Source organism: Artemia sp. Qi Xiang Cuo, chromosome 2 (genome assembly GCF_049724085.1).
Source record: "Artemia sp. Qi Xiang Cuo chromosome 2, ASM4972408v1, whole genome shotgun sequence".
Taxonomy (NCBI): domain Eukaryota; kingdom Metazoa; phylum Arthropoda; class Branchiopoda; order Anostraca; family Artemiidae; genus Artemia; species Artemia sp. Qi Xiang Cuo.
Genome location: NC_142795.1, coordinates 93,442,462 through 93,454,241, shown reverse-complemented (window position 1 = coordinate 93,454,241; position 11,780 = coordinate 93,442,462). Strand labels below are relative to the sequence as shown.

General features: G+C 35.0%; 1 protein-coding gene across 1 annotated transcript in view; it reads right to left on the bottom strand.

Annotated features, from left to right (window-relative positions):
* Positions 1-2,227: 2,227 nt before the first annotated feature.
* LOC148955824 (uncharacterized) overlaps positions 2,228-11,780 on the bottom strand; it is a 162,855-nt gene continuing 153,302 nt past the window's right edge. The window contains exons 8-9 of the mRNA XM_089104436.1: positions 7,823-7,990; positions 2,228-6,154 (exon numbers count right to left, since the gene is read on the bottom strand). Of these exons, the coding sequence (XP_088960562.1) occupies positions 5,766-6,154; positions 7,823-7,990 (557 nt within the window). The 3' untranslated portion in view covers positions 2,228-5,765. The remainder of the gene's footprint in view (positions 6,155-7,822; positions 7,991-11,780) is intronic.

The following is an 11,780-nucleotide window of genomic DNA, read 5'->3' as shown; positions in this document are numbered from 1 at the left end:
GCAGTTTCAAACTTAATGACAATTTTAGTATTTGAACTCAACAGCATTTTAGACTAAGAGGAATATCTTTGTATTCCTTACGTGAAATTGTGAAAATGGGTACGTTTCTGTGGTAGGATCTGAAACTGTAAAACAGTGTAAACAAATAGTTTAAAAGCAATTGGCTATTCCAAAAATTTCACTCTAAAGTATTTTGGCCCTAGTTATCCCAACATTTTTATCTCACGGCAGAAAATAGGAGAAGCTAGTTTTTATCTGCGGGACAATTTCTTTCAAAAGTGCACTTTGCTTTCAAATTCGTTCGAAAAACCCTTTATCCAATATTCTGCGAACATTGATTCGAACACCCCTCATCCCTGAGAAGAAGAAAACAACAATACGCTTCAATGCTAGAGCAACTTTCTCAGAAACAAATAAGCAATTTCGTGTTTTTTTTGCAGTTTGGAGCTTTAAACAGGAGGTTGAAACATCATGGTGGACATGGTAAATTTGACTGCTTTATTTTCGCCACTACTGTGGTGATTTTTTGGCTGCTTTCCTCTTTTTTAAATATTACTTAAATTTTCTTATGCTATTAACCTTTGCAAAATTACAAAAAATCCGTCCTATCTGAGTGGATTGGTGCGCTAGGATTCTTTATCTGTGAGGGCGAGGGTTCGAATCCTTCTACATCCAATTATTTTGTTTGGGACGGGGATCAGTGGCGTGACTCTGTAAGCTCATCCAGAGTCGACCCAGCTCTAAATGGGTACCTGGAGAAATCTGGGGAAGGTAAACAGGAAGGGTGTGCGAAAGCACAGGATGATTTACCCCCAACCCCCCATTCCACTTCCTGGCTGAAGGGCCAAGAACGGAAATCAGCACCGCCGGTAGATACTGCCTAAAGTCCAATGCCGTATTCATTACCTTTACTTTTACCTGCATAATCGTAATCACATACAAAGCGTGTTCTACGTTCAGAGGTTGCAATAAAAAAAAAATTATATTTACAATTTTGATTACTATTGGAGCGCGTTGCTCTTTATTTGGAGTCCTTTCCCATTAGCCTATTCATATATTCGATTTTGTACTGATTTTAAATGGAATTTGTATTTTTTACCATATAGAATATTAAGTTAGAAAAAAATATCTTTCTAAGCTAAATAAACCAACGATACTAAAACCAACGCAAACAAATCAAATTACGAACAGAATATTTTATACACTGTTTTTTTTCTGTTTCAGTCATATTCACATTTAGGTTTATTTTTTTTAAATACAAGTTTTTAAATCCTCTTACTGATTTAACTTATTTTGCTTTCATACCCAATTACTCTTTAGTCTTTAATTTAAAAAGGGCTAAGACCTTGCAAAATCCTTTCAATCTTATTTATTTCTTTTTGCCTAAAAAATTATATCGTTTTCCATATATAATATTATCTAGTCCTGTCGTTGTGTCTAGCCAATTTTTCCTTATACCTTACTAACATTAATTTTGACATGCAGTAGAATCCTAACGAAATATTATGAGACGTAAACTAGGGGGGTGTATATTTTTCAAATTCCAGGAAGGGCACATTTGTCATTTTTTCCTTTTTTTGGAATAAAAGTACAACAATGAAGAATATTCCCAAATAAGTATTTTTCAAAATTTGGGGAGTGGGTACATCCCTCTAACTTCTCCCAATTCGCCCCCAATAAATATAATCCTATTGATTTATCCAATTAATTGGGTTCTGAGGGGTATAATAGAAATCGTAAAAAGCTGAGTAATAATCACTTCAGTTAAAAAAAAATAGTTTATTTCATTTGAGTTTTAAGTTATAGTTTTTCCCAATAACGATTTACTTCGATAATTCTACAGGGAAAAATTTCCTTCCACAACTGTTCCAAAAAAAGAATCCATATTATCAGGCTTAGACTCCCAAAACGACGCCCTTATTAAAAGGTTAGAATAAAAAAGTATAGAAAAAAGAAAAATTAGAATCATCAGCAAATCACCAAGGTCATTGTCGACAAGATAATAAATATATAACAATGAAATCGGAAGACTGAGGGCACAGCCCCAAGGTACCTCCCTTTTTCATAATCTCAAATCGAACATATATCACTCATTCAATTACCTTATTTTTTATTTTATTTTTTTAGCAAAGCAGAAAAAGCAGATAAAAAGATATCATACCCGTCTATAGTTTGGGTGGTCAAAAAAAATTATTTAAAAAAGGAAGTAACGAAAAGCTGAAACGCTGCGCAAAAGGTTTATTTTTTAAAAACTCAAAACCATAATATCGAACATATATACAAAGAAAAAGCGATAACTTAATATATACAATACAAAGTTCCACTGATATATAAAACTAGCGACCAAACTTATTCAAACATTTCGTTCACCTTTCACCAAGTAAGAGAGTTTATCATAAAGATGATGACTAAAGTGTCCTCTTGGAAAATGTCCAGTTTAAAGTTACTAAGGTTCGTTCAAATATTACTCTAATTTATTCCTTAAATTTAAGTTTGAAGAAAGATCTTTTGAAACGATCCATGAAAAAATAATTTTAAAATTTCATTTAAGAAGTCAAACATCGGATTGTTCCCAAAGGCGAACTGGAAAGCAACGTCATTTCCACTGAACTGGACTCTCATTTAAGATCCAGAACAGTGGCAACAACTCAAAAAAATGCAGGGAGGAGGGAGGGACAAATAAATCTTAAAAAACGCATAAAAAATTGGTCTATATTCATTTTTGTTTCATATTACGAGTCAGATAAGCATTTTGGGGGGTGGGATGGGGGTACCAACCCCATAAACCCCTGAATACAGCCTTGGGGAGTAGGGAAATATTGTTTTTCGTAATGAAGATATAAAAAAAACTAAATTGCAGTATGGTTCAATTTGGCCTTTTTCAATTTTTCCAAAGAAAATACCCTAAAATATTTTTCAAAATTTAGAGGGAGAGAGCAATCGCCCCCTGCCCCATCCCTTCCATTTTACGCTGCTGATTCAGAAAAATTTAGGAAATACGGAATGGACAGAGAAGAATTTCTTGAAAAGGTTTTAAAAAAAGGGATAAGATGGGCTTCTTTCCTTCCAAGTCCCCACATTGTGAAGATTCTTTGGATTTACCCCACCCCCACCACCAAAAAAAATATGTATATTTTTTGGCATTAAACTTAAGGGGGTACTGATAGACGAAAGAAATGTTTTCTCTAAAATATAAATAAAGTATTAACTGACAATCGGAGATCCAGACGAAATATAATAGAAAAAACAACAAACGAAGAATATAGCTGCCTAAAGAGCAAATTTCTTTTTGCAAAAAAAGAATGTACTAGTTAGGATCGATTTAAAATGTAGATTATCTTAACCAGATCAATAAAAATATAGAAGGTGATAATATATTTTTAAACTATTTGTATATATTGTAATAACTGCATATTATAATAGGCCAAACTTGCAAAAGATATTTTAAAATTCCAGATGCAGTAAAAGCACAGTTTATAGACAGTAAGCTTATCGCAGATCATTTCTGGTCATCGTGAACAAAATGCTCCTCCCACTTCTTTCTGCCTTAGCTTGTTTAGCCTGTTTCTGAATATACCAGTAAGCTTATCGCAGATCATTTCTGGTCATCGTGAACAAAAAGCTCCTCCCACTTCTTTCTGCCTTAACTTGTTTAGCCTGTTTCTTTCCACTCGCACCCCTGTCCGGGTTTTTATAATGGGAGAGATAGAGAATGATCATACTGCTATATTCTGTCTACTGTGAGTAAAAGCGACTGCTTTATTTTTTAGGTCAATCGGTTGTAATAAAATTCACATATCTATAAAACATATATTCACTATTTTTTAAATAATTATAACAAGATATTCATTCAACATTTTAAAAAAGCCAAATGGACGTATTAAGCCTAAGTGATGAAAAAAAAATCTACTCACAGGAATGACTTCCGTGAGGCTTTTAAGTCTTTGGGGTGGAAGGAGTTCGTCAACACCTCAAAAACAAGGCTTTCTTCAACAAATAAATACATTTGGACGGTTGGGAGAAAGGGGCGGGGGGACAGGCTAAGTTCTAAGAATGGTAGGTTACTTAGTTTTTCTTTTCATTTTTTTTTTTCGAAATATGATACACAGAGCTACGGCTATCTCTTAAATAAGCTTTTAAATACTAAAGCATAATTCGCATCAGTCATATACGAAGAAATCAATAGAAGGAGGGAGTGTGTGAACTTAAATAAAAGAGGAAATAGAGTAATGATGTGAAAATATAAGAGAAAAGGAACTTAATCAGATAATTTTGAATTTTTTGAAGGGGAGTGGTTGAGGCCCCTATAACCATGTGTACAGATGCCTAATCCAGACAATACAAATAGTTGTTAAGAGATCAAAATTGTTAAAAAACATTTTATTTTATAAGTACAACTTTTTATCCTCTGTTCTATAATTTGAAATTTATCACAAAAAACTTGTTAAAAAAATATAAAAATTTAAAACTTAAAAAATTGGAAACAGAATTTGTTTTTTTGTTTTTCGTTGTGGTTGAACTTTTAACATGATTCCTATTTCTGGGGAAAGGGTGCTTGGTAGCATAGCATGTAAGCAACAATGAGAATCCATATTGTTCTTTTTTTTCTTACAGGAAAGGTTTGATAGGACTTAATTCAGGACTCAGGGACTTACAAATTAAGTTCAGATACTGATCATAAAAAGATAAAATATACAAAGTAGTCTTAAGGATTTTTGTACCAGATTCGCATTATATTTTAGATTGGTTTTCACAGCAATATAAAAACTAATTAATAAATAAAAAGGTGTTGTTTTTCTCACTTCTGCAGAAGTAATCTTAATACAGCATATAGAGATTGACTAAAATTTGGCCAACTTCTTTCATAATTAACTCTATTGGGGTAAGGGCAAGCGGGAAAATCATATTGAAACTATAAGAAATTACAACACACAAAGGATTGGGCCTCCAGGGAAGGATCTATCTCTAACTCTCTTTTTTTCTATCTCTCTTATATTTCTAACATATGACATATCTTATATTTCTTTGCATTTTTGGGAGGGAGGAGAAAAAAAAATCTAAGGATTATATACAAAAAAATTAGAAATAATACGACACATCTTTAAACTTTTGAGATTTTGTTGAAAATGACTCCCCCCGGAAAACCTCCTCGTAACTACCAATCACTGCTCTTCTACATAATTTAAGTCCTATCTACCATCAACCACTCGGGTAAACCAGACTACGACTCGGGCAAGGAGAACAATAAATGGACAGGGTGGTAAATCAACGTGTTGATTCCCAAATATTTTCCTAAAGGGGTGAACCCTTCCCCAAATAACATTATTTATAACTATGACTATTTACTCCTCTAATAATTTAAGCTCTATCTCTTACAATGGGGCCAGTTAGTTTCGGCAGAGAAATAAATGAAAATGATGGGACACCCCTTGTTTATTTCCAAATATTCATGTTATTATTGAAAAATACCCAAACATTCATGTTGATATTATATTCTTTGAACAATTAAGTCTAATTTTTGGTTATGTAGCTATTTTTTCTTCTCGGACTCAAAACAAAAGAAACCGTTAAATATAAGAACGACAGATGTTAAATTATTCAACAGATCACAGGTAAAAATAAAGCACGAACAACGGAAAATAAAATTAAACTCATTCAGAGTAGCAAACAAAGTCTTTGACATGCGACTAGCTGAGATGACTTTTTGGCAAGTAAAAAAAGTTTTTGTGTCTCACCAAAAAGAATAATTAGGAACCGCCATACTTTCACCTGAGTAAACCCATTTTCCTCAGATTATCAATATGTTGTTGCTGTTTAGCTTCGTCATGTTCATTACCAGAATCACAATCATCAGAGTCCGAGCATGAGAAACTTTGTTCACCGTTTGAAAAAGCACTACTTGCGTGACCACTTTCAGGATGTTCCATACCTCCAGTGTCACGGCACCACAGTTGGCGCATTTCTTGTCGTCTTTGTCGCATCAAGACCTTATATTCAGATATGCGTAACTTTTTACCGTCGACAATGCAAGTTCTTTTGGGTCGGGGTCTATATCTGTAGTCAGGGTGTTTTTCCATGTGCAGTTTGGACAACCGGGATTGTTCCTCATAGTAAGGCTGCTTTTCTGTATTTGACATTGACTTCCATCGCGCTCCTATAAGAATTTTTATATCATCGTATTTTGCGCTTTTTTTTGGTTATTTATACATTATTTTTGTAAAAATATTTATTACTTTCAAAAGATAGTAGAGATTGTCGAGCAACAGGCATGAGAAGCGTATACTGATTCATGTACCCAGGAACTGTTCTCAGAAAGGGGGAGGGGTACGATAAAAGAGCAAATTTTTTGATAATTTGATGGGGATGTGTTCCTAAATTTAAGAAATTTGAGATATTTTTGTGAGGAGAGCGGGGACTGAGGCTCTTTCCATGTTCTTACGTTTACTCTTTTTGAAGGCTGAATTCGGTAGCCAATGTCTAAAGCCTACTGCTGGTAATAATGAGACATACTCTTCTGACAAGATGACTTGAGGTTCACTTTGTGCAACGTTAATGAATGTTTTCGGATTGATAGAAATTTTTTGTTTCGCATTGTTTCACATAGTTATTATTTAGCTGGAAGTTCAGTGAAACAAAGCAAATTATGAGGTTTTGAAAATGAAATTTAAGTTATCAACAATCGCTAGGACTTGGACCCAAGACCTCCTGGGTAGCCATCATAGTTCAGCAATATAATTGATCGCCTAATTTGGGTGGGGGCATAGACTCAAACACCGCTTACAGTTTTTTATATTTATTTTATATATAAGTTATTAGGCAATAAAATTAATGTATTTTTTTGTATAAATTATTTGTCACGTGTGCTGCAAGCTCAGTTGTATATTCTATAAACTCGTATACTGGATCCAGCTCTGCTTGGCAGTTAACCAGCGGCACGTCTTGGGATATTTCTTTATTTCTTTCGAAATTTGTTTATTGTCACTAGAAGTTTTCGTGTATTAAATTGATTTGAGTTTAGACTGTAATTCTCATTTATAATCAATTTGGTTATAATCAAAATTACATGCGCGTTCAAAACCTATATAAGCACGGCATAAAAAGAATAAAAGAAATTGTGAAAGGACATAAAAACAGTTTGAAGGGACGAACGAAAGGTGAATAATGAGTGCAGTAATAAAATTGGCATGTGACATTTTGGAATTGTATCTTTTGGAACGTCGTTGAATAGTTAATATATTGTTTCTGTTCATATAAAATTAGACAGCCTTCTCACTCTCTCTCCGATATTCTTGAATGATGGGTTTTCAAGGTATAAACAAATAAATAGACTGTTTTAGCCATTTTGTAATATTAACTTTAAACTAGGGAAAAAGAGATTAGTTAATAGTTAAAGTTGTGCATCATGATTTTACAACAGAAATACTGAAGGATTGTGGACATCAGAAAAAAAAATTTCCCCTGGACCCAATTCGGGTCTATTTATACCTAAAAACTGGGATTTTGAAATATTATTTTTTTAGTTGTTTCAAAATTTTGAAGTTTCTGGGGTAATACCACATCTTTGCCAGTTTGGTGACATTGAGCAGTGAAAATAAATGAGCAAAACTAAGTGCTACAAACACACATAACAAAGAAAAAATGTATTTCTCTCTTTCTCTCTCTCTCTCTCTCTCTCTCTCTCTCTCTCTCTCTCTCTCTCTCTCTCTTGTCTTTAAAAGTAATAAATAAAGAAACAAACAAATTAATTTTTCCGCCCTATAACTAGAAACGTTTGAGCTTTAAGAATTACCCGACCATGGACATAACAAATAGTAGCACTTACCTAGAATCTTGGAAATATTTGAATTGTGCATATCTGGGCATGCTTTTAGTATTTTTCTCCTCTCGTCTTTCGCCCAAACCATGAAAGCGTTCATTGGTCGTTTGATATGAGGTTTACCGTCAGCTTCACGTCTCCCTTGGCGTATAATTTTGGCTCCATACATCTTCCCTATAAAAGACAATGAAAACTGTCCTTATACCCATTGGGATTAAGGAGGAACTAGGGGCTCTTGCTCGACCTATATTTTTTTAAATGTTTTTTTGTATTTAAAATAAAGACAATAAAAACTGTTGTAGAGTTTTAATCACGCAACTTTGTAACATCACTTAGCAATTTTAAGCTGTAACTCTAAACAATCAAAACAGCTTTTAAACCGACCAAATTTTACTTTATGCTTACGGGCGCCATTTGGAGCTAGAAAGGGAGGGGGACAATGGTTCCTACTAAATTTTCAAAACGACATTTTTTTGGATTTTTATTAAAAAAAGAAAAAGAAAAATGCACCCATTCCTAGATTTTTTTTTAGTATCTTAATTTTAAAAACGGAAAAAAATCCTTTCTCCTCTCTCCTACATTTTTTTTAATTGGCACCACTGTTTACAGTATCAACATAACTCTATTTAATATTTTTCGGAAAGTTATTTCAACGAATATTAAATTAAAAAAATAATTTTCAATAAAAGTAAACGACGACATTTAAAATCAAAACGAACAAAAATATCAAGTATACGAGGGGCTGCCACCTATCCCTTCTGTTTACGCTAATATTGTATGTTTTTCTACCGGTACTTAAAAAAAGTGCCTTAAGGCGAGAGTAATCCTTTTGTAAATCCCCCCCCCGACAAAAATCCTGGATACTACCCAGGGCATGAGCAAGAACCATCCATTACCCTTACCCTCACTAATGCTTCCTGCTTTCTCCGTGTGCCAGAAAATTACCCATCCCTGACATATACTAATAAATTTCCTCGCTATTCAAACCCACGTTGAAATAATATCATATTCCCAGACTTCCTTCCACAGCCGGTAAAATCCAAGGAACATCGAGGCTGTAATTTCACACTGCGATTGCTGAAGCTCATGGTCTTCTAAATGCACACAATTTGAGCCTTTTCTTGATGTCATGACGTCCAAATGGACCTTAAATTAGAAGTGGTGCCTTTCTATAATTATATTTTTTTTATTGGACCTTTAACTTTTGCCTCAGATCGTCTTTTGTCATTGTGAAAGACATATCGCAGAACCTTTGTTTGTTTTGTGTGTGTGTGTGTGTGTATATATATATATTAAACTGACAATGCACATTCATTTGTATTTTTTCAGTAAAGTGCAAATTTTGTTCTGGTCTTGGGGTGGCATAGGGGTTTTGTGCTCAACTTATATTAATGTCTGGTCGTTTTGAGTTTGAACCGGTTAATTATTGTAATTTCTGTTCTTTTTGGGTTTCATTTATTTATAGATGCTGATTTGCGGTTGTTTCACGCTTGGTATATTATTTTATTTTATTTTTGCTAATTTTTTGTTTAATGGAGTTCTTTACTTTTCCTTGAAAAACTTATTTTGTGGAAATTTTTTTTTTTTAATTAATTTCTGTTCGTTTTATATTGACACAGTCTTTTCAGGGAAAAAGAAAATAATTGTTTAAATATTTTCGTTTTTTAAGACTTTATACTTTGGCCTGCTATTTGTATGCTGGAGACAAGTTTTCAGCAATTTTTAACAACATACACCCTTTTAAAAATGCCTCAGGGCATAACTTATAACCCTTGCCCTGAAGACTCTGGGGGGAGTGTCCTGCTCAAAGATATAATTTCCTGAACTTTGTACTGTGTGGAAGAAAATGGCTATCTCAAAACCTTTTTTGGATGTGTTTGGGAAAATGGTGGGCGTGAGAGGGGCGTTAGTCGCTCTCCAATCACTTTCAACTATTAAAAAAGGCACTAGCCCTTTCAATTTCCAATTGAATGAGTTCTTTGAAAGTTCCTACACTTTGGATAAAAACCTTATATACCCAAAGGGCATAATTTACAACCCTTGCCCTGAGGGCTGTGGGAGGGGTTGTCATCCTCAAAGACCTAATTTCCAGAACTTAAAACTACGATGAATAAAATGGCTATCACAAAGTTTTGATTAGATGTGTTTGGGGAAAAGATGGGCGTGAGAGGCGGGTTAGTTGCCCTCTAATCACTTTAGACTATTAAAAGGGGCACTAGCCCTTTGAATTTTCAATCTAATGAGCCTTTTTTAAAGTTTCTACGACAACACCTTCTATAAAAAAACTTATATACCCCCAGGGCATAACTTACAACCCTTGCCCTAAGGGCTGTGGGGGACTGTCCTTAAGAACATAATTTCTATCTGGAAATCCACTACGCTGAAAAAAATGGCTATCTCAAAACTTTGATTGGATGTTTTTCGGGAAATGGTGGGCGTGGAAGGGGTGCTAGTCGCCTTCCAATCACTTTCGAACATTAAAATGGGCACAAGCCACATCAATTTCCAATTGAATGAGCGCTTTTCGAAGTTTCTACGACAACTTCTTCGATACGAAGTGCCCTGATCTAAAGGAAAAAAATTAATAAATAAGACATTATGCCAACATCGTTCTTATATGCCCCCAAGGCATAACTTAAAACCCTTTCCCTGAGGGTTGTGGGGGAGTGTCCTCCTCTTTACTTAGTCCCCGTTTCTTGTCTCGTTCTCGAGTGTCCCCGTTCTTTACTTAGGCAGTGCGATCGCGCTGCCTATGATTTATCCAACAACTTTCTATATAAACCTTATATGCCCCCAGGGCATAACTTACAACCCTTGCACTGAGGGCTCTGAGGGGGTTATCATCCTAAAAGACCTAATTTCCAGAACGTTCAACCACGTTGAACAAAATAGATATCTCAAAATTTTGATTGGACATGTTGTGGAAAATGGTGGGCGTGAGAGGGGCGTTAGTCGCTATCCAGTCACTTTCAACTATTAAAAAGGCAGTAGCCCTTTCAATTTGCAATTGAACGAGCCCTTTTGAAGTTTCTAAGACAACGCTTTCAATAAAAACTTTATATGCCCCAGGGCATAACTTACAACCCTTGCACTGAGGGCTCTGAGGGGGTTATCATCCTCAAAGAAAAAATTTCCAGAAGTTTCAACTACTTTGAACAAAATGGATATCTCAAAATTTTAATCCGATGTGTTTGGGAAAATGGTGGGCATGGGAGGGGCGTTATTCGTTATCCAATCACTTTCAACTATTAAAAATGGCACTAGCCCTTTCAATTTCCAATTGAATGAGCCCTTTTGAAGTTTCTACGACAACGCTTTCAATAAAAACTTTATATGCCCCCAGGGTATAACTTACAACCCTTGCCCTGAGGGCTTTGTGGGGAAGGGCTGTCATCCTTAAAGACCTAATTTCCAAAACTTTCAACTGCGTTGAATAGAATGGCTATCTAAAAATTTGGATTGGATGGGTTGGGGGGAAGGATGGGCAGAAGGGAGGGCTAGTTGCCTCCAATCACTTTCGACTATTGAAAAGGGCACTAGCCCTTTGAATCTTCAATCGAATGAGCCCCTTTTGAGGTTTCTACGACAACGACTTCTATAAAAACCTTATATGTCCCCAGGGCATAGCTTAAAACCCTTGCCCTGAGGGCTGTGGGGGAGTGTCCTCCTCAAAAATATATTTTCTATCTGGAAATCAACTACGCTGAACAAAATGGATATTTAAAAAAAAAATTTTGATGTGTTTGGGGGAATGATGGGCGTGGGGGGCAAATTGCCCTCCAATAACTTTCGACTATTAAAAAGGCCACTAGCCCTTTAAATTTCCAATCGAATGACCTGTTTTGAAATTTCTACGACAAAGCCTTCTATAAAAAACCTTATATGCCCCCAGGGCATAACTTAAAACCCTGCCCGTGAGGGCTCTGGGGGAGTGTCCTCCTCAAAAACATATTTTCTATCTGGA